The sequence below is a fragment of the Scleropages formosus genome, chromosome 14 (genome assembly GCF_900964775.1).
Source record: "Scleropages formosus chromosome 14, fSclFor1.1, whole genome shotgun sequence".
In the NCBI taxonomy this organism is placed as follows: Eukaryota; Metazoa; Chordata; class Actinopteri; order Osteoglossiformes; family Osteoglossidae; genus Scleropages; species Scleropages formosus.
In genome coordinates this window covers 9,666,243-9,689,205 of record NC_041819.1, presented here as the reverse complement: position 1 = coordinate 9,689,205, position 22,963 = coordinate 9,666,243, and the positions used below count along the sequence as shown (strand labels likewise).

At 43.0% G+C, this 22,963-nt stretch overlaps 2 protein-coding genes across 5 annotated transcripts; both read right to left on the bottom strand.

The window, feature by feature from the left end:
* Positions 1-112: 112 nt before the first annotated feature.
* Positions 113-12,270, bottom strand: LOC108920594 (protein Jade-3-like). Of its 3 annotated transcripts, XM_018729472.2 has the most exons (13): positions 12,098-12,270; positions 9,135-9,203; positions 8,854-8,912; positions 7,748-7,830; positions 7,451-7,608; positions 6,921-6,980; positions 6,638-6,828; positions 5,816-6,027; positions 5,413-5,580; positions 5,205-5,321; positions 3,427-3,885; positions 3,183-3,300; positions 113-2,896 (listed from the first exon to the last, which is right to left on the bottom strand). In XM_018729472.2, the coding sequence occupies exons 3-13, from the start codon at positions 8,900-8,902 to the stop codon at positions 2,184-2,186; spliced, it is 2,328 nt and encodes a 775-aa protein (XP_018584988.1). In that variant the 5' UTR covers positions 8,903-8,912; positions 9,135-9,203; positions 12,098-12,270; the 3' UTR covers positions 113-2,183. The 3 variants fall into 3 exon arrangements, with proteins under 3 accessions (XP_018584988.1, XP_018584989.1, XP_018584990.1); XM_018729473.2 differs by lacking the exon at positions 6,921-6,980; XM_018729474.2 differs by lacking the exon at positions 6,921-6,980 and having other exon boundaries at positions 6,638-6,783.
* Positions 12,271-13,020: 750 nt separating this feature from the next.
* LOC108920413 (protein XRP2) lies at positions 13,021-19,544 on the bottom strand. Of its 2 annotated transcripts, none has more exons than XM_018729151.2 (5): positions 19,244-19,544; positions 16,344-17,012; positions 14,460-14,574; positions 14,077-14,162; positions 13,021-13,984 (listed from the first exon to the last, which is right to left on the bottom strand). In XM_018729151.2, exons 1-5 carry the CDS (start codon positions 19,385-19,387, stop codon positions 13,901-13,903), a joined length of 1,098 nt encoding a protein of 365 aa, XP_018584667.1. In that variant the 5' UTR covers positions 19,388-19,544; the 3' UTR covers positions 13,021-13,900. The 2 variants fall into 2 exon arrangements, with proteins under 2 accessions (XP_018584667.1, XP_018584668.1); XM_018729152.2 differs by lacking the exon at positions 19,244-19,544 and adding an exon at positions 18,940-19,234.
* Between the last annotated feature and the right edge of the window lie 3,419 nt (positions 19,545-22,963).

Genomic DNA, 22,963 nt, shown 5'->3' with positions numbered 1-22,963 from the left:
TTACCTACCTGTCTGCAGTAGAATGTGTTACGCTATAGTAAAATGAAATCACACAAATGAGCTAGGATTTTCAACATTTAATGAAAAATGTTCTCTAAAAAGAAACACATACCTGGATATCCAAATTCAGTACCACCATGTTAATGTAGGAAACAGTATAAAATCAAGATTCCTTTGGCTTTGCTCTGAAACAAAGCAAACACTTTCCCTAACAGCAGTGTTTTTCATAATTTCAATAATTTACCAAGCTCATTCAACACACAGAGATGTTTACTACAAGCCTTCGAAAGAAAGTGTTGCACAACATGTAAAAAATGCTCTGGACTGCATGAATCGTGAAATGTGAACATGATATTTTGTTGAAATTCAGTAATTTCACAAAAACTTTTCATTGTATGTCAGCAGGGATGAACTGAACCAGATCAACCACCAGTTTTCCATTCACCTCAGCAAAGATGCAGCTCTAAGTACAGTACAGGCTGATTCTGTCATTTGTGAGCTCTACAGTAGAGCAGTCCACCAAAGAGTGCCTGCATTTTTGCAGCACATGTAGAACAAAAAATCGAGAAATTTTGAAAGGTCATTTGGGGCTGCAAACAAATTACACCAGAGTTTCTTAGGCTTTCTTTTTTTTGCATTGATCAAACTGTTCCGAATTCCAGAAAGTCTAGAAAAAGGTTTTTTTTTTTTTTTTTTTTTTTTAAACCTTGATTGTACTGTTTTGTATTTTGACTGGCATTACAGCTTTGAGGAAATACCAGTCTGACCTGTTGCATCTCTAGATTTAGTAATAGTGATGCACCTGTATTCAGCTTGAAGGTTTGAAAAATGCTCCCATTCCAACATCACAGATGCAAGAACTTAAATATTTAAGTCTGGCTTGCTAGTGTTCAAGTAGAGGTTTTAGTGCCATTGGTCAAATCCAGGTGAAACTTATACCTCTGTGTAACAGGGACGTAAATGGTGAAATGACAAAGCAGCCACGTTTTCCTGATGGTACCTTCAACAGTGATCATGACACCTAAACAAAATACAGCACTAAAGTTGGACACAAGAACTGTCAACTATGCTTAGTCTGTATAGTTGGCATGGCCACCACCTGAACAGACATCAACACATGATTCTCCGCAACAGAACCCTAGCCTAAAGGTACCTGAAGCATGACATCTTTAATTTTTAAAATAAGATGATGAGCTCAAGGTTATCTCAGCTGCTGCTCCCTGTACTTGTTTTATTGGGTGCAAAATACTTTTGCTTTCACTTGGGACTAACTTGGAATTTATTACATTGAGCCATACATGTAAACACATTTTGGTAATGTTTAGATGTTTCTAAAAATTGGAGAAAGAGAAAAACTCTAACATTGAAGCTGTCAACCCTACAGAATCTCCAAAACAATTTGCTGCACTGAACATACAAACAATTCTCACAAGGAGATAACACAAATTCGCACGCTTTCCTAACCCTTGGGTGGAAGTACTAGTTCACACAGTTTTTTACATCCTCCTTTATCTGGACAAAAAAAGCACCGAGAAGGGAACCCAAGGCAGGAGAGCAATGGCGCGTGGCACACAATGGCTTCTGGTTCTAATTAATGCCTCCAGACCAATTACCTGCTATTCATCAGCAAAATATTGTCTTTATTTTCTAGTAAAAAAAAAAACAAAAAAAAAAATGAATTTAACAAGTATTTTTGTTCAGGCTCTCCTCCGCAGCTGCCAGGAGTAAATATTTACAATCTATAAAAATGTAGGCTTTATTTAAATATTCACAAGTGGTAAAAGGCAGCTCTACATCTGCGCCACATGAACGTCACCAAGGTCTTAAATTAAATCATTTTTAATTGCTAAAACCCAGTTGTGTAGAGTTAGGGAGAGGCAAAAAGGATCAAAAACATAAATATTTCAATCTCATCTTGGTTAGAAGATAGCACGGCCCCCATGGGTGAAGACCACAGTGTCCTTCGGTCACACTGAAACAGTGAGGGAAACATCTACAGAACCTCAGTTTCAGCAGCTCTTTTCCATGACGCTGTGGTTGAGTCATGGCTCCTGGGAAGCCCCACAGCACAAGCATTTCCTTGGTATGACACGTGAAGGCACAGGACAACTTGGAAACACTCCAGAGCCCAGGGGAGAAATGCTGTGGTTGAAGGAGTGCACAGGCAGCACAGGAGCTGGAGGTCAGGACCTTTGCACAGAGATTCTGGACCCCAGTAACAGTTTGCTCCTGTTGCCACCTTTTCCGCCGTAGTGCTCTGTTGGATACTCCTCTGGGCTGCCCCCTGGGGCTCTGGCCCTCCGTCTCCGGCCCTTGGCTTCGGGCTCCGAGTCGCTGTGCTCCAAGTCAGGGCAGTATCCATCGCTCAGAGCTGCTTGTCCCTGCCGGCTCATCGAAACCCGGGCAGAGCCCTCCATTCTTTCTCTCTTTCCACCCAGATTTTTAGGGGAGCCACCTTCATCAGTGATATAATTAGGGGTGTCCTGGTCACCAGAAACCTGGCAAGAGTCTTTAACTGCAGACTTCTTCATGACCCCATTGGATTTAGCGGACCGGCCTTGCTCCTGCTCCAGCCTACTGCTCCCATTGGCTGAATGACCATGAAGAGCAGCCTGAAGAGCCAGCGGTTTACCTGATGGTTTGGTGAGTGACATAGGACCAGGCCCACCTTCCCTAACAGCTGGAAGACCATTGCTGAGGAATGCCCTCTGGCCCCGCCCCGTCCTGCCACTGCGCTTGTCAAAAACATTCTCACTGTTGTCTGGGCACAGGGGCTTGTTACCTGACTTGAAGCTGGATTTGCCATTTCCCAGTGTCCCTTTGGGCATCTTCAGTTTTAGCGTTATCCTTGGAGGTGAACTGAGGGTCTTATCCATAGGACGAGAAAGAGATTTACCTACAGCAACAGAAAGATGAAATCACTAGTTACAACTCTGCTTTACCAGGCCCTTTTGCTAACACTAAACTCTCAAGACTGAAGGCCTGTGTAAAAACAGAACTTCTGAGTTCTGAACAGCTACTAAATAATGGTGTCAGTAAGTAGCACAGGTCCCAGATGTTCAAGAATGACTGTTGCAGCATATGAAATACAGCTTCAGAGCACTGTATGAAAAACACAAGTCTATGTACTTGACAAGAAAGGAAAACTTTCCCAGTAGTGGACAGACCATACGGCTGCTCACCTGCAGACAACTCGTGGTCAATGAGCTGCACCTGCAGATTGAAGACCTGTTCTTGAACTTTGCTGTGGGACAGTTTCAGTTTCTCCCGTCTGGTCACCATGTAGCACAAGTTCCTCACCTGAAACAGACATCAGGGCGAAACATAATACGCGGTGGCCACCAGAGTCATTATGCATTGTGCATAAAACCAGTAATTTAATAAACCAAGTAATCTGCACTAACACCACCATGGTACATAACCCACCCTCTCCAGATCCTGCCGCAGGTACATGAACATGCGCATGCGTGTGCGGATGCTGTCCTCCTTGGGCTGTACCAGAAGGTTCTCCTCCTCCTCCCTAGGTGGCAACAGCACCTTGTTGAAGTTGCTCTTGCGCTTGAGCTTCCAGTACTGAAAGACAAAGTCCAAGAGGTGCTGGGGGAGGCCTACATCCTGGGCCAGCTCCTCAGGTCGCACCATAGCGTAGAACTCCTCCTCCAGCTCCTGGAGCTTCTGGGCACGAAGCCCAAGTTTCTCAGTTTCCGTGGGGGGCTTGTGTCGTGCTGGACTGTGGCCAGCCTCGCCTGCTTTGGGCTTGCTGTGTTTCAGGCAATAGGATTTGAACTTCACCTCATCGCCCTCATCCAGGATGGTCTTCATCTCCAGGCTGTGTTCAAACGCACAGGTCACATGGAAGGGGATGGTGCAGCTTTTCACAGAGCACTAGGCAGAGGTGGGGAAGCAAGACGGACACTAAGCACTCTCCACAGCTCATCCGCGACAAATGCACAGCAAACCACACAAACACATGCCAGAGAGTTACTTCCTACCATTAGTTTTGTTAAGATCACAAACCACACCTCCACACACACCCCAAGAAAGCAGCTCTGCCAAGTCACTAGGGCTGTCACGATTACTCGATTAATTTCAAGTACCCGGTTTAAAAAAAAAAAAAAATCCTTGAGTACAATTTGCCGTGTCGAGTACTCTGCAAAATGGTGGAAAGGTGGCGATGCACAGACGAGGGTCCGTGCAAAAAAACGGCAAAAAATGTCAACGGTCTGGGAACACTTCACGTTAGAAGAATAACATAGTTGTCTGCAGTCTGTGCAGAAACCAACTTAAATATAATAACAGCACATCTGCAATGCTACAGCACCTGAAAAGGCGACATCCAGGTGTAACAGATCCTCCGCCAGCACGGTAAGTTCACTACTAGCTTTACTTTAATCATTTCGAATACTCAATTTGCATGCCGTTTTAAACACAAGACCGAACATGATATATGTATGATATATTTGCATTATAAAGAGTTTCACCACTTAAACACCCGCCAGAGAGCACAATTCAATGGAATGTAGATGATGATAAACTCTGACGAAATGTGAAGTTAAGGCGTGAATATATCTATGTTTCAAAATGTTCACATTACTTTTCATCGCGATTTCATAACTCAAACTCCCGCTTGGGTTAGCACGTCTGATGGTTACTAATCACACAAATCAAGGAATTATAACCCTTACAAAAATTAACCATGGCTTTACTACGGTAAACATAGTTTAACTATGGTATTTGCTGTAAGATCGTGAACCACAAATTTTATGACATGCCTTTTATATATTTTGATGCAGGATTAAAAGGCTACAACATTGTTAGCACTTTCAGATATACTGCTGTTTAACAGTATGGTTAATATTATGACATGCCTTTTATATGTTTTTGATGCAGGATTAAAAGGCTTCTTGTTATGTTTGTATTTGAAGTCTTTTTAAAGGCTTCTTAGTAATTTTCTAATAAAGTATTTTCAATTTTGAAATTCAAAGCATGATCTGTTATTGTTCACTTGATTCCATTTTTATTGTGAATAAAAAACAATTACTCAAATACTCGTCAAAATTGTCTGATTACTCGATTACCAAAATAAACAATAGTAAGACTCGATTACTCGCCAAAAGAATTGTCCGATTACTCGATTACCAAAATAATCGATAGTGACAGCCCTACAAGTCACACGACAGTTGTCCTGCTTCTCAGACACCCACCTGGATGCATGCGCCAGTTTTAAGCTTACAGAGGCTGCAGATCAATGACCAGCGGCTGGGGGGGATGTGAGACACTTTGGTGATGGGCTCCATTCTCTCTGGACAGGCAATGCTCACCTACAGAAGGGTGAGTATAGGAAGGGGATAATGCATAAGGAATTTAAGGCTAGCATGTTCTTTCAATGAATAAAGTGTGACATTCCATTACCTCAGGTATCCACAGAGCACAGCTGACATGGGCCCATTTGGTGCCAGCCCGCGTGGCCTTCATGGCACCACCCTTCTTAGGACACAGGATACATTGCGGGTTGATCCCCAGTACGCATGTCCTGCACAGCCAGCAACCTTCCGGCACTTTCACGATGCCATAACATGCCTTTGGGATAAAGTACTGGGCTCGTAACTGTGACCATTTCAGCAAATCAAACTCACACAGACATTGCTTTACTCTATCATTCTGAGCAAAAGCTTATAATGCTTGCAGAAAACCAAATACATTGTGAAACGCTAATGACAGTTCTTGTGAAAATGCTGCACTTCACAAGCAAGTAATTTAATGAATAGCCGTAAGGTCATACTTCAAGCCTATTTTAAGAGGTAAGGTCCTTTACCTGATGCACACAGATGTTGCACTTATCACAGAAAACCATATCGTTGCCCTCTTCACTATCAGGCGAGCGGCACACGTCACAAACAACATCCTCATCGTACTCAATGCCCAGGCCCTCCTCTGTCTCGATGGCATGGTTCATGTTGTCATGACACTGGCGCTCCAGGGCCTCCATAGCACGCTCCAAGGTCAGCTCATCCATCATGACCTCGCCTGGAGCAGAGAAACCACACATATTCGGTGAACATATATGGCAGTTGCTCTTTCTATGAAACTTAGAAGCAACAGGTGCCAATTGCTGCCAGTACTTGCATATTTGTTTATCAAACCACAAAACTGTACGCAAACCGGCATGTGTGTTAAAGCTGTACAATGTACAAAAGAAGGAACTAATAAGAAGAAAACAAGTGAGATGATCAATTTCTATGTCTGGCTGAAAAATAAGCAGCACATATAAACACAGCACTATACAAAAGCAGGATGTTCTTTAAAAGCATATATTTACCAGTCATTTTAAGTTTATTTCATTTGAAAGTTAATGCACACACAAAATAAGTAAGTTTTTATAGCAATATCCAAGATTTTTACAGAACTTAACCTGTAAATATTTAGACGGATGTATTATCAAGATTTTATTAGTTGTGATAATACTGATTTTGGATTTACAAACAAAAACTATGAACAGACACTGTATACAGAAACAGAGAACTACAGTAATGTCAGATGTAAACCTAGGAGAGGTTCTGTTCAAGGTTTGTAAATGTTACTAATAAGCAAAGACAAACATGCTCTCCCCATCCAGTGTACTTTGGAACTGTCTTACCCATATCCCTGAGCTCTGCGTTGAGCTCCTCGAGCCAGTAGAGGTCCATGTCGTCCAGGTCGTAGCGGCACATAGCCTCGGCTAGCTCCAAGATGTTAACATATCCGGGTTCCTGGGGCTCCTGGCTGCAAACCTGGATGTACTTCCTTGGCCGGGAGAAAAGGATCTCTTTGGGTTTCTCTGCAACAATCCTGCGCACATGGGCCAGATGGGTGTCGCCATTACAGCACAGAGGGCTGCAACAAGTTAACTACATGGACACAAACAGCTTGAGTTTGTTTACCACTGCGGCCTGGCCTCTCTGTGGTATGCTCTGGTCTGCTGTGCCATTTCTGGTTCCACTCTTTTGGGAAAAAAAAAAACTGTACTGTGTACAAAAACAGCAAGTTTTTTTTAACCTTACTGATTTTATTATCCGTTATAATTACATGTAAACATTAAAAAAAACACAGTATGTCCAGCCAAAAAATGTCTTAAAATTCAGCATTTTACAGCCTCTGAAAAGAAATGCTGTGAGGATTTTTTTGAGCACCAAATCATTTTTATATCTACATTTCCCAACTCAGTATGATAGCTGAAGTGAGGTGATATGTTAGCCTACACTGCACCACCAAGCTATAAAAAGAATGACAAATATAGCTGTATATATTTTTTTTTCCTCATGGGCAAATCACATTAAAATTCTCAATCAGATAGTGTTCTGTAACAGTACTTATCTGATACCCCACAACTGGCACCAAAATCAGGATCTTGATGGATAGTAGGAAGGAGCCATTCACACAGGGACAATGTAGGGGAGCTGGGGACAGCTACCTGACAGAAGGCTGGGGGATACCATCAGGATAGGCGGGCACTTGGACCCCCTTCTCCCACTCCTGTTTCCAGGTGTCCATTAGCAGGTAGTAATCTTCTGGAGGGATGTGGTGAGAGTCCGGGAGCTTCATGGCACTGATCAAGTCTTTTCGGAATACCTGTACCAACACAGGTAAGGCTGGCTCATAATCAATTTGAAGACACGGTGGCATAAACTGGCAGAATCACATTTTTATGAGGGGGGAGGGCACTTTAAACTGAAGCACAAGCATAAAAATCAGGACTGTGGTCTCCTACCTCTGCTGGTTTCTTTGGTGCAACAGCAGGGGTTCCGCCTTTCCCTCCATACTGGCTGGAAGAGCAGAACGAGGTTGAGGGACCTGTGGGCATTTGTGTGTGAGAAACAGTGCTTTCAGTAATTGCATCAGCAATGGTACTAACACACCCTTAAGGAACATACGGGTTCACATATACAGAGCATAAAACACTGACACATAAACAGAGTTTAAGGGCAACTAATACAAAAATAGAAAGAGGTTAAGTACTTAAGATGTAATGTGACAGACTCAGACACTTTGCTGCAGACCAGCTCTGTGCAGCTGGAGCCTAAGTAAGTGCATTAATGCTCAACCATATTGAAGCCTATGAAGTCAAAATAAAACCTCACAAGTGCACAGTTGCAATAAGAGACAGAACTGGTGGGAACAGACAGACTTCATACTGTGACAGATTCATTTACAAAACATGCTCATGCAGCATCCAACTAGCAAAGAGCAGGAAGCCAGGCTGCAGTCACTTTCCATTTTGTTCAAAAGCACGGGATGTGTACTCAAAGCAGCGGACAGTGCTGGAGTCAACAGTGTCTGCCACTCCGAGGAAAAGACAGCGTTAAAAATTCTCCCTTTAGCAGCAGGTGTGCAGTACAGTGGAAACAAATTGTAACGGTCTTCAGAGATCAGCACAGGACAGCCATATATATGACCAAAATACATCCTGATGGTGTGTGTGTGTTCATCAACCATCTTCAACCACTGCAATTAATTTACATCAATATTGAAAGTATATAATGTTGACATTTGTTATAATAACCTAGTATTGCAAGAGCAAATGATTTGTATATTAACGTAGTAAAACTCAGAGAAACTGGTGCAACAAGCATTTTAGAAATTAAGCTATTACAGGTGCCTGGTGTCCCGTTCTGGGTGTGTGTGTCCCCCCCTCCTCCAGCCTTGCGCCCTGTGTTGCCGGTTGGGACAAGCGGTTTCAGACAGTGTGTGAGTGAGTGTGTGTGTGTGTATTACAGACGCTCGTTTGCACTTCAAGGCTACAAGGACAACCTCAAGAAGGGTCAGACCCTCTGAAGCTCCCACAAGAAGTAAGGCATCAAAAGGCAAAACACTCACTCTCATTGTCAGAACTGTCACTGCTGCTTGAAGATCTGTGGCGTTTCATACTGCAGTTCCTACAGAAAGAGATGAAATCAGGTCAGATACTAAGGAACAACACAAGCTATTGACATACCATGTTCGGTAAGAAGACAAAGCCAAAAGAGGACATAACAGCCAGCTCTTTACAGAGGTTACCAGATACTGGTACCTCACAATAATGCATTATAACAAGCTAAGGTAAAGTGAGCTCTGTATATGGTAACTTTGGAGAGAGCTTGCTTCTCTGTGCTACTTACCATAAATTCCCAGTTGCAGCACATGCTAGAGTATTCTTCTGCTGTTCTGGTTATTTTCTCCAGTCATTCCTGCAAAGATTGGTAAAAAGGAATTAAAAAAAGTTGATGAAAATAATATAATCATGACAAAAGCGGCTACTTACATTTCGATGGACGAAATTATGAGGAAGTTGACAATGCAGAAGAATCGGTGTGAAAGGGGTAAAGTAAGAGTGCTTAAAAGATATAGTGTTTGAACTTGGTTCTGGTTCAGATACGCACATTTCGGACTGGCGAAAAAAATTCTACTAAAATTTTCTGGCGGTAACTGCACATTTTCAGAGTATTAATCCGGGAAGTGGGGGGACGAGGCAGACACAGCTGAGCTTTGAAAAAACAAAAACTACATGTATTAACCACCTTTCATTTTCAGTCTTTCAGAATGACTACACATAATAATGAGCATAGCTCCACATGTCCCAGATGCACTTGCTTTGTAAAAAAAAAAAAAAATAAAAAAGACTAGCCATAAACTATAAAACTTCTTCGCTGGGACTTACAACCAGCACTAACTTTACTAAGGTAAAAAAACAACAACAACAAAAAAAAAAAAAAAACTGAGCTATTTTGCAAACTGTCTGTTACATAAAGACTGGAAATAGAATGACTGAATGTGGCACCAGTCTGCCTCATTACATATATAAATAATTGCATGCCAAGAACCAGATCTTTGCCTTCTGCGCTCATCTTCACGTAGCCTTTAAAGGCGATATGCATCACATAAGAAGGATGCCCATCCACTACAAACTAAGGCTCTGGCATAAATAATTCACTCGGACAAAAACAAGTCACAACTTGACAAGTGGTATTTTGGAATGCAGTTGAACACACACACACACAAAAAAAATGCTTTATACGGAATTTTAAAATTTGCTCCTGAGAGGTTTTTTCCTTTAAACACAACTTTTAGAAAAGTCAACGACTAAAATTACATTTACATGTCTTAAAAAACATTTAGTATATATAACCACTGGAGTTCTGCTGTACTGCCAAAAATGTTTATTCATAACACTACAACTTCAGATGCAAATCTGGCCATTTGCTTCCCCTCCTCCCCTTAATAACCCAAGGGAATGCTTTAGCTGAGCTGAATGGTCCATTCAGTATTCATGCTGAAAAAAGAAATGTTAATACATGCCACAATTAATAAACTAACATGAGAGATGCAAAGCCTCCAGGTGTGACACTGTCAGGGTACTAGCGTCAACAACAAAGTTTTTTTTCCCCCCCACTTTGTATTGTGCTGCTTAGTGCCCTTCTGGTGTGGCACTTCCCCTTCATCCTCATCTGAAGAACACCCATTTTTTGCACTGGGAATGAGCCATTTAAAAACAACTACCTTAAAATACAGGAAATAGATATTACACTTATTAATTTATTCACAGCAACTTACAATAGGAGCTTTGTGCACTAAGCTACCAACAAATATTTCCCCATTTATACAACTGGGATTCGAACGTGGGTCTTGCAAGCGTGAGGCCCTGGCTCGGATCACAGTTTTGCCGTGCGCCCCTACGTAAATTCTGTCGGGATACCAAGAAAGAAACAAGGCTCAACTGCCCTCAACTGCCCCAACTGTTCTCCCCAGCCTTGTTTTTGTAGTTAAGCGGCGCTGGGTCGACGCTGGCCTTACATAACGGAATTACAAGCGCAGGGGGTGTGGAGGAAGTGCGTCCTCAGTTAACAAGCGGTGGAGGGCCCAGGGGCACTACACCCCATTGCAACGCTTTGCTCGTGCGTTCAAACGTCAGCAGCAGGGCACCCGCGTCATAATAGTGCCGTAGGGAGAAGCTCCTCGAACCCAGGCCCGCGAAGGTCTGTAGCTGCAGCACCGCTGAACACAACCTGAGGCAGGAACACACTCGTTCGCTCTCACACAAGTGCTTTTACGTAACATTAAAGCACTTGATCACCTATTCTTGCACCAAACTTACATTTTAAAGATCATTTTCTAAAACAATTTCCACGTGGAGCTTTACAGATTATACCATTACGGTTTCATAAGATGGCTCTGCTCACCACAGGTTCTCTCAGCACAAATGTCATGACCAACTAGTTTCTATCTTCCTCACAAATGCTTAACATGCGGTGCCTTGTTAATACCTACATACAGATTTTAATACTAACTTCACTAAAACATAAAACTAGTGCTGCAACAGGGGAAGCTGGCTAAGAAAGACTGCTGTTTGTTTTGGGTGATGAGATAAGCTGGGAAGCCTGAGGAATAACATGGAATAAACCGGAATAAACCGAAATAAACCGTAACCCACACGCGGAAGGCTCTCAATTTCTAAATAAAAGTTAGGGAGAGAGGTGGGGGGGAATCATACAGCCCTGCCTGTGGAAATGTGTGGAACGAAGCGCTTGTAGGTGGTTTAAAAATAGCTGATACCGCCCAGAGGAGCGGAGGTCTGTGGCCTGCGGAGGCGGACGGATCTCCGTCGTCAGGGAGCCCGCTGCTCGGGGGGAGGGGGGGTTAAGCCGGGAGGGGGGTCAACTGCGCCAGGTAACGAGCGGTTATCTGCACCACCGTACCGGAAACCGGACAACAAACACACGGAACCGCGGCCGCGAGCCGGTCTTCTTCTTCTTCTCGCGCTCTGACTTTGTTATCCGGGTACTTGGCGCCAAATGTGAGCGGGACTGTGTCAGTGGCGCCGCCGTCGAGCACAGGAGGAGTAGCGGCACAAAGAATATCGCTCCAGGTTGCACACCGCTTGCGGCTCGTACTTTCGGCGGTTTCGCCGCTGCACCCCCGCACACAAACACCACCTCTTTCCAGTGTTCTTTCGAGCCACTGTCGAGGACAGTGAGGCGAAGAGCAGTAAAGAGCAGGAGGCCGCGCCACTCAGGCGAATCCCGGCCCGCTCTCCACTGGACAGTCCATCCCAACACAAACATTATTGTTCCTCCGTCGGCCTTACCTCGGATCGTAATGAACGATGGCTGCCGTTCGGCACCAGGGTTGACGTTTACACAACTCTCCACCTATACAAATATTAAATTGTGAGCCAAAGAGTGTATATTTCGTGTCTTATTTCGTGTCTTTCGCCGCTGGTTCCCAGCGCTGCAGTATCTCCTCCGCCATAGCACAACGGCCCTATTGTACTGACATAGCTCCCGGGTCCTGGAGCCCGCCCGTTTCCGGCCGCGCTTCACTGTTCTTCCTCAGCGCTCCTCATTTACACCACCATGTCTCCTTAAAGGTGCACATTCGCGCTAACGTTTCGTGCTCTCTTCTTCATTTAACTGGTCAGTACGTAAGTGTGTTCTTCGCACTTAAATTAACCTTTAGTGTGATTTCCATCTCGCAATATTCATATTGCGTACTTCAGTATTACATTACAAGGGTACTAAATACATGAAAATCGTTGCTTAAAACATTAGAGAACAATTATTTAAGGGAGAATCAATAACTGCTGCTTGTTCATCCATGCAGGCTCGCTGTAAACTGGAGTACACCCTGGATAGGATACCAGGCCATTGAATTTGAAGGGAAATCACACACATCCATTTACAGTCGCCAGTTAATCTGAAAAATGTTTTTTCCTCCACTATGTGAGGAAACCAGAGCACCATATGAACATGAGAAACATGATGAAGAACATGATATGTTCATGGGGAAAAAAAAAAAAAAAACATGAGAACACAAAAACCAAACAGACCAAGATGTGACCAAACTCACAGCCCAGGCAGGCTACACTATAAAGAAAAATCAATAAATGCTACAGAAGTGTAAAATGAGCTAATTTTGTATTTAAATAAGTTAAGAAGAATACACAATTTTAAATAGGTGTCTGGGTTAAAGTTTTACAAAAACGCTCATGTAATTTAAAAAAATGCTCAATTTTAATTCAGTTCCAATACCTAAAAACAGACAAATTTATTTTGTAATAACATCTACATTCATTTGTTCTAAAAGCAGCAAATAATCTTGAAAGTAGGCATAATTATTATTTTTTTTTCCATACACCTGCCATCCTACTTCTTTTATTGATCATACTGGGACTTTGAAAGATACCATAGCTTCACTGTTGTAGTATTCCAAAATTCTGCTCTAAAAATATTTCTATACATATGAAACATTTAAAACACACAGTAATCCCCCCGACAGGTTTACAAATGCAAAAAAATTACTATTGGCCACTTCCTCTTCTGGCTGCTAAAATCAAATTGAGACATACTTAATTATTTATCTAAAATACAGTCAGAAAAATGCTGATTTAGAAAATACTCATCTTGATTACTTAAAATGTAAATCTCAACAAATAAATCATACAACATTGTAATACTGCATTAAATCACTACTTATTACACATACAAAGTAACGAGATTGTAAAATATAAAGTGATGCCAATAAAAAAAAAATCTATTTCAAAATAACATTGAGAGTGAACAACCTGTTACAGGTATAAATCTCCCTACATTCACATGTTAAGTATTATAAAACCAGATCCACTCACAGATCTGAAGTCATGGTGTCCACATAATTAAAAATAAATAAAAAGACATGACTGCTTCAAAAAGCCAGTGTAAAATTAAGGAATGGCTCAATTTTTACAAATTTCTAAACAATTCTGATCACCTTTGTGGGGCTCATAATAAAGTCATGATTAGGTAAGAGTTTTACATATATACCGTGAATACAAAATACTGTCACTTCAAAACGACACATACAAAAACACATTCATCTGTGGTGCATTTTCTTTTCTCTTCTCACTTAAGTTTCACAGTCCCATTTGCATGTCAGCAAAGTTGAAGAAGTTATCCACATCTTTTGAGGATGAATTTTTGTTTTCCGAAACAAATACCTGGTGAAGAAAAATATATGCATATCACGGAGTTAGTTGCATGCAGCTTTTCACATGATGTATGTACAGTTTAGACAACAGGCCATTTTTACCTTGGTTCCACTGAATATATCCTCAGCGATGCTGTGGCAGGCTTCAACTACACCTTCTCCATTCAGTTCTAGAGCCACAACTGGGCCTGGAATAAAGAAGGAAGCTTTGTTTAAACAGACAAATGCAAGCAAAAAAGTACCATAGGACAGTTGGTGACGACTAACTGAACGTAATTGTAATTCATTCATTCATTTAGCAGACTCTTTTCTCCAAAATGAATTACAACTCAGAGTAAACACATTCATGTAGAGATGGGGAGATGCAATGACTCAAGACACACAGACAATTAGTCCAATACCATTGTTTTTTCCAGCATACATGTATTACTTAAATAATGAACATAAAAGGTATGAGCCTTATTGTCCTTTTTTTTTTAAGTTACCTTTAGTTATTAATTCCGTGAGGGCATCTGCATTGTTCTGAAAGACTCTGTTGACATCTTCAGGACGCATCGAAACCTCTTTGGTTTGGATCAGAACAAAGCCCTTTGCTGTTGCCTGTGTTGGGACAGAAATTGTTATGTTACATGCATACAAAACAACTGTTGAGGTGTCCGGTCTGCTACTCTGCCTGCTTTGGCAAGTGAACCAGTAGCACCATACGCATTAACCCAGGGTGAGGTGTCACATTCCATGAATACATTTCGGAGCTTGTTTGTGCATGTCCAAGTTATCCCTCTGGAAAACAGCCAAAAAAAAAATATCTTATGGATGGTCAAATCAAAAACCAAGCCAAAAACCTGAGGATGGACTGTGACTAACAAAACCACCTACAGAATTCAGCATCGTCAAGGCTGAAGCTGTTGGCATCTAGGATCCAGTGTTATATTTTGTAAAGCTGTCACTAGTTACAACATAAGAGGTTTCCATAGCAGCAGCGAACCAAGCTGTTCTCTATGTGTCCTTGATATTGATTTGTGGTCCACCTGGCATCAAGGCAACCAAAACTCTTATGAAATCAAGAAAGAGGAAATGACCACAAGCAAATCAAAGTAAAAATGCTATATTTGGAAAAACACAGGCATAGCTGTTGAACTGCCATCACACCCATACAACCTATCATACAGCAGGAGAGTTACATTTATTCACTTGGCAGGCACTTTTCTCCAAAGCGACTTCCACTGAACTCTACGTAGTGTTATGAGCCCACACACCTTATTCACTAAGGTGACTTGCATTGCTAGATACGCTACTTACAGTGGGTCACTCATCCATACATCAGTGAAACGCACTCTCTCTGTCACTCACACACTATGGGGGAACCTGAACAGCATGTCTTTGGACTGTGAGAGGAAACCAGAGCACCTGGAGGAAATCCACACAGACACAGCCACGCAAACTCCACACAGACTGAGTGGGGATCAAACCCACATCCTCTCTCACCACCCAGGTGCTGTGAGACAGCAGCGCTACTCACTGTGCCACCGTGCTGCCTACAAGTCTTGGGGTGCGACGACTGCTAGTGACATAACTCCAGAGGATATTCGCTCTCTCACTAAGAAGTGACAGAAGTGCTAAAAGTTCCCCATTCTGGTTCTCTCTCTTCTCATCAGGAAGTGAGTCAATTTAAACAAATAGTGTCACAGCAGGGAACAAAGCCACCATTTCAGGCATAAGCAGTGCATGAAACTACGAGTGTCTAGATAAACAGCGACTTCTGATTTTACCTTTCAGTTCAAGGTAGCACTTCAAGCTTTACACATCAGATTGAATTCTCTAAATCATACACCAAGCAGTGTATTTGGTTAGTGTAACATAGTACCTACAGGATATTACCTTTCCACAGTATTTTAGTATCACACACTGAGGTTCAGTGTTGCACAGAATGTCTTTGGAATGTGAAAGTAAACGGTGGTCAAAAAATCCAGGAGGAACACATGAATAACATGAAATGTCATCCATCACATAGACCCGTGGTTCAAACTCAACCTTGAAGTTGTGCAGCAACCACCATGGCACCCAGTATCACGCAATATCTTAAAAATGTTAGTTATTTATACAGTTAACACTTTTCTCCAAAGCAACGCACAATATTAACCTACTTATAATGACTTAGTAACATAGAGATGACTAACTTTTACTTGAGCAATTATGGGTAAGTACCTTGCTCAGTGGTACTACAGGAAGTGGTAGAATTCACACTGGTATCCTTTAAGTAGAAGGCATTGGCTCTGACCACTACAGTACCTACTGTCTTTTATAAACCTCGGCTGGAGTGTCTACAGACATTTCTTTCTCAGGTCTGTACAGCACTACCAAGTTCTCACCTCATCAATGAGTTTGCGGGCATTAGCCGTGGTGTAGTCCCCTGCAAAGAACACAAAAAGGCAGGATTCATCGCTATGCTTCCGCCTCCCTCCATGGGTCAATGGCACAATGCTCCTCCCAAGCTCAGTGGAGATCCTAATGGATTTGAACTCCGAGTCGGAGTCTGGCAGTTGCACGTAGTCAAGAACCTTAGCTTCCTCTGGCAGCAAGCTCCAGTTAGTCTCGCCAGAAACCGGGGTGAAGTCATGAATGTTGCTCCAGTTGTTGTTGAAAATGCTCAGGCCAGCATCTTTAAAGTGGTAGGCAAGCTCAGGGTAGAAATACTGGTAGCATCCAAACTTCATGCCCGTGGAGGACTCAATGATGGGCTGCGTGGCACAGCATAAGAAGACGTCCATCTTTTTGCAGTCCCGCGTGCGGAACTGTTGGCACGCCACCACACACTTTATGTCCTTGCAGTCCCGGAAGAAGACGCTGCCCTTCACCGGCCCCAGCATAATACGGCAGTTTATGCAGTCGTCAACGGTGACGGCCGCTGAATGGTCAAACACGTAGATATTGCAGTTCTCACAGTCCTGGATGACAAACTGCTGACCGTTGAGTTTGCCAGGTAAACGCCCGACCGTGGCATCCTTAATCCCTGTCAACATGTAGTCCTTAGGATCGACCTGAGAAATGAAATAAGGGACTCAAGATGAAGCATGAAACAACGACTCATAGAATCAGACCTTATATCTACCATAATTTTGCATTTTTAGACTTCTAAAATGCCTCACATTAGATGCAAGAGCCAGGCATACGACGTAATTCAAATGAGGTGGACACTCGGTCAACAGAGCCTTGATGTACCTGATCACAGGCCTGACCTTTGGTGTCCACCGTGACCCCGACGTACACGATCTAAACTGACAAAAGATATTGCAAAGGGGAGGGAAGGTTTTTACGCTGCCTGGCCAGTTCTGTTGACTGCTGAAGCAACTGGCCTTGGGAGCAGTCATCTTCCTACAAGTTACGAGACAACAAAGAAGTCTGCTGCTCGCTCAGCGGGATGGGCAAACTGCAGTACACGTATGTCAGCAAAACAAGGGGTTGGGCGAGGCTCTCGGAGGGCACTTTCATAATTTCTGCACGGAAATGGGAGAACTGTTAACGGCCGGGGCTGAATCTGCTGCAACAATGAAAACCTTTACGTTTTAGAGGTTTTCTGCAGTTACTTGCGCGATGAACGCCGGCACAAATGGTGAAGGAAACTAACTGTACTTAATCACATGTCTGCAGCTATGTCTTTCTCCTAACGTAATGCACCTCATTGTATTTTATATGAGATGTCCATCGCTTTGCAGAAATGTAAACCTGGGCGTATCTTTGCATTGAAAAATGAGTTCATACAGAGGACGTGTCAATAAATCTCAAGTGATGGAAGCAAATTATGTTTACATATGAACGTATTGAAGGGGCGTGACTCAAAAGTGGGAAGAGGCTGACAACAACCGTCAACGTAAACTGTGGTTTGAAGGAAGGGGCTGTGGGCATTTCCTGTCCTCTAAGCACTTTCACCTAAGGCCTTCTTTACAGTTACTCACTTCAGATGTCAAAAAGTGAAAGAGCAAGTTGCTCAGAAAAACACCACTGCTGTCCAATGCTCACCAATCAAAAACGCGTGGCCTCGGCAAAATGAACATGCAGAAATTTCTCACTCTCACACACACACATTGTCTGAAACTGCTTGTCCCAAGTGGGGGTTGCGGCGAGCCAGAGCCTAACCCGGCAGTACAGGTTGTAAGGCCAGAGGAGGAGGGGACACACCCAGGATGGGACCCCAGTCCGTCACAGGGCACCCCAAGTGGGACTTGAACCCCAGACCCACAGAGAGCAGGACCCGGTCAAACCCGCTGCGCCACCGCACTCCCTGCAGAAGTAATTCAAGGTTCACCTGAATAATCCTTATATTATATATAGAAATTTAATTACGTTTATTGATTCTAATCCCGAAGGGGGCGCGGTGGCGCAGTGGGTTGGACTAAGTCCTGCTCTCCGGTGGGTGTGGGGTTCGAGTCCCACTTGGGGTGCCTTGTGATGGACTGGCGTCCCGTCCTGGGTGTGTCCCCTCCCCCTCCGGCCTTACACCCTGAGTTGCTGGGTTGGGCTCCGGTTCCCCGTGACCCCGTATGGGACAGGCGGTTCTGAAAATGTGTGTGTCTGATTCTAATCCCATAAAGAGATTTAACAAAGGACTTATTTTAGCAACAGGATTTAACTAAATGGTTTGTAAGTGATTTGCAGACACACCACCGGCGGCATCCACGTCCGGACAAAAAATTATAAATAAAACGGCGACTCCCGCACGCTCCCCATCTTTTAGATCGGCGTCAGTCAAATAATCAAATATAATCAGTTTTGAGCTTTTTTTTTTTTTTTTTTTTTTTTTTTTGTTTACAACCCAGACCGCGTCCCTTAGCGGACACTAGAATAGAAATCTCATCTGTGACGTGAGAAATAAAAATCCCTTCCACATACTTCGTCTTCATCCTCATCGCTCAGCTACATTTTTAATGCCTTTTTTGTTCTATTGTAGGTATGTATTTATTTATTTACCTTACTTTACTGGACTAGAACAGTCCGTTCGGTCGCCAGCGCAGCTCCTTCCTTGACGGCGTGTCCCTAATCCTGTCTCTCACTCTGAGATCTGATCCCTCACTCGCTCACTCACTCACTGCGCCCCCTCGTCCACCTCTCCGCCTGTCTGCGCTGTGCACCAGCAAACTCTTGCCCATGCTGCGTAATTAAAATCAAAATTAATGAGCTCGGCTCGTCAGCGCTGCAAACCGTGACTCTGGCGTGTCTGCCTTCTTCTTTTTGCAGCGATCAATCGATCGATCGCTCGCTTCGAGACGCGCACCTTCTCTCGTTTGTCCCAGCTGTACTGCTTCGATCCTTCCTCCTCCTCCTCCGCCGCCGCGCTGGGGCCGCCGTCCCCTGCCGTCGGCGTCGCCTCCTTTTGCGCCCCTTTCCTCTTAGATTTCTTCGAGAAGAAGCAACCCATCGTCACTAATCGTCGCCGCTCCGCAGGACGCTAAACTTCGGACAGCTCGCCGAGTGAACCGGGAAACACGCCGATTTGTCGAATTGCTCGCTAAGTATTTCCTCGCTTCTGCTTCGAGACCATAATAACGCCAACTGTACGTACTTCCTGTTTCCTCGCGAACATACACACGTTAATCTTTACAATAACGTCCGTTACCTAGGAACAGCGAATCAGTGCGAAGGAAAAAGACAACGTGACGACAAAGAGCCAATCGCTATTGATTCTGGTAAAGGGGAAGAGCGATTCTGGCTGTAGGGAGGGTAGGGCTGTGGCAAAAAAACGTGACTGCCTTATTTAGGTGATGGTTCAAGGCCCATGTTTATTGCAGTTCGCTTCCCTATACACCGGCTCATCAGACAAAGACTTTCCATAACCAGTAGTCCTCCTAACTGCTGTGTCACTTATACCGCGAAGGCACACCCAATAAAAGCTTGATAATACACATTTCATTCAGTTTGTTCTCGGTTAGGTTCTGAAAAAATCTTGCTTGTAGTCCCACTATGAACATCACTGTATTTTTTACATTTGTTTATAAATAACATCATGCATCGTTACAATTAAAATGAACTTGATGAGTGAAACAAAATATTTTGTCCCCGTGAACTATTAAATGACAATTGATTACTCATCGTCTTACGAACTACAAGACCTCGGGAACCCAAGCTATACGCAGCTGTAAACCCATTGAATGAATGCTGACCTGCACTTTACTGCTGACTGCACATTTGAGGAGAGTAAAACAAGAGTGGTAAAACAAGATGTCACTTAAAAGCACAGGTGGTACTATTGAGACATCACTGGTCTTTGAACTAGGGGGATGTGGTGGTGCAGTGGGTTGGACGGGGTTCGAGTCCTGCTTGGGGTGCCTTGCAACGGACTGGCGTCCCATCCTGGGTGTGTCCCCTCCCTCTCCTGAGTTGCCGGGTAGGCTCCGGTTCCCCGCGACCCCATATGGGATAAGCGGTTCAGAAAATGTGTGTGTGTGGTCTTTGAACTAAGAAAAAACTTTACTGGGTAAACCTTCATAACATCACAACTCTTCTCCTTTGACTTTAGAACAGCCTGTAGTCACCAGGACACTGAATCAATAAGGTGTCAGTTGTATATCTCAGGGATTTTTGGCTCTGGTCCGCTTTATCTGTATAATTACAGTACACTGGCTGCCGGTTGATCCTTGCTACAAAGGTTGCTCCATATCACTCCAGCGATACTCATCTGGACTGAGATGTAAGGACTGAACAGGTCACTGGTGTTAATTTAACCCATTGCCGTGTTCCTGGGGCATGGGGGTTGAGGTCCTGGGGGATCATAGCTTTGTAGCATGAGATCCTGTCCTGTTAAAATGTCTGTTCTCAGGTGGAAATGCTGCTGCCAGGACCTTAGAACAGTATTCCATACCATTTGCACATCATCTCATTTCATAGCACGCATTGTGTGTTACAAAGCCTTTGCTCACATCTTCACACCCACACAGTCTGAACTGTTTGTCCTATATGGGATTACAGGGAGCCAGAGCCTAACCTGGCAACACATGGCATAAGGCTGGAGGGGACACACCCAGGACAGGATGGCAGGATGCCAGTCTGTCACAAGGCACCCCAAGCAGGACTCAAACCCCAGACCCTCCAGAGAGCAGGACCCAGTCCAACGCACTGCACCACCACACTCCTGTCTCTGCATTCATACCGTGTGTCTGAATTATTCATTCTTAGCATTTTAAAGATATGAGCTCATAGATTTTTTCTGGCCAAACAGAGATTCATGAGACCTGGAGAAGTTTTTCCAGTGCTCTAAATGTACAGGGTTGGTTTTTGGTGCATCCAGAACCTCCAATTATTCAGCTAGGTATTTTTACTGGAGCAATTTAAGGGGAGCACATTGCTCCAGGGTACCATAGCAGTAGTAGAGGTTTGAACTGCAATCTTCTGGTCCCCCGGTAGCAGCTCTAACCACAACGTTATCATCTTTTCCATAGTAAGTGATGAGGGTTTGTGCGTTCTGATGTGTTCTTTAATACCACTGCACTCATGACCATAACCAGTCTGTTACTCTGAATAGGCTGTGTGAGATGGGTCAGTTACAACACTGCTGCTGCCTGGATGCTTATTGTGTAGTGGACATCTTGGATGAACCTGAGATAGTTTTTAGTGTAAGAACCCTAGAAGGACCACTCTTTCTGATGACCGATAGGTCTAGAACCCTGTTCAAAGCCAGAGATATTTCCTCTTCCTTTCTCTCTCTGAGCTGCATAACCACAGGTTCCTCAGGCTACTTTTTTTTCCTGCTGTAAATAGCGTATCCCGAACATGTGATGATGTCACTGGCAGGGTTGGTTGCTTTAGAGAAATGGGTGCTCCTTTCTGCTCTTTTAGTTCATGTACTTTTAAAATATCATATTAATAAAAGTAAATTTAACTAATTTAAGAGCAAAAAACTCCTTGTTGTGTTTCATTGCGATTATAAGAAATACATCTGTACAATCTTGACTTCAGTAACTCTAAGGCTTTAAAGACCATTGAGGTGAACTTACTTAAAACTCTTCCTATAGCATGGGTTGTTGTTCTCCTGACATTTGTTATTTTATCCTATTTGTCATTTGCGTAATATTCCCTTTAGTTATAAAAATAGAATTAAGAATACCTAATAAAAAGACACAATATTTCTGGTTACCAGGGCAACTAGTCTACACATACAGTATATTCAACTTGCCCAATGTGCCTAACATTCTTGCAACATTCCACTGTGGGAGGACTTTTAGAGCCAGGAAAACTTTCTGCCAAGAGGGTGCAAGTCCTATGTTTTTTCTCGTCATATTTCAAGTGGTTTCTATTGCAACATATTCAGCACATTCTCTATAGTAATAACATAATACACTATTGAATGTGTTGCATTTTTCTTGAATGGTTTCTTTTTTAATTACTTTTCTAATTTCCTACCCTTCCAGCTAAATTATTTTTGACAAGGCTGTATGAGGATAGCATCACTTTTTGTGCATATCCAATTAAAAACCATGGTAATAAAGAGAACAAGTGTAGTTGTTTGTTTGTTTGTTTGTTTGTTTGTTTACTGGTGAACTGATGGTTGCTAGAACCTTGGGATGTTTTCAGTTTTGGTAACAAAAACTGAATTGACTTCCAATGAACTCTGTGTGATCTCAATAAATGTGTACCTGACATTTTTCTTGAGCATTTTGTCATGAACTGTAATATCATCTTACATTTACATTCACTGATTTAGCTGACACTTTTCTCCAAAGCGACTAACAGTGTTAAACTACCTTCAATTATTTCCCCATTTATACAAAGAGATATTTTTTGGATATATTGTAAATGTCATTTTTTATAATGGCTCATGTGAAATTTTACTTTAAGTGTGATTGAAAAGGAAAAGCCATGTTCCTCTGCTCCAAGGACAGTTCTGGAAGGCTTAAAAGATATGGATATCCAGCTCTGCCTTCTTGCATACCTAAAATACTGCACAAATGTGTTAGATAGTGTAGCACAAGGATATTCCAGCACTGCAGGTATGCACTAG

Bases quoted from the DNA above. Each gene is read 5' to 3' on its own strand.
- LOC108920413 (XM_018729151.2), bottom strand. From the start codon at position 19,387: ATGGGTTGCTTCTTCTCGAAGAAATCTAAGAGGAAAGGGGCGCAAAAG. The intron at 14,575-16,343 runs GTGAGAACTTGG...GTCCCAACACAG, and splicing joins CCCGCAAACTCATTGATGAG to GCAACAGCAAAGGGCTTTGT. The intron at 14,163-14,459 runs GTAACTTAAAAA...TCTTTATTCCAG, and splicing joins CACGGAATTAATAACTAAAG to GCCCAGTTGTGGCTCTAGAA.
- LOC108920594 (XM_018729472.2), bottom strand. From the start codon at position 8,902: ATGAAACGCCACAGATCTTCAAGCAGCAGTGACAGTTCTGACAATGAG. The intron at 7,831-8,853 runs GTGAGTGTTTTG...AAATGCCCACAG, and splicing joins TGACAGTTCTGACAATGAGA to GTCCCTCAACCTCGTTCTGC. The intron at 6,028-6,637 runs GTAAGACAGTTC...TCTCTGCTCCAG, and splicing joins CGCAGAGCTCAGGGATATGG to GCGAGGTCATGATGGATGAG.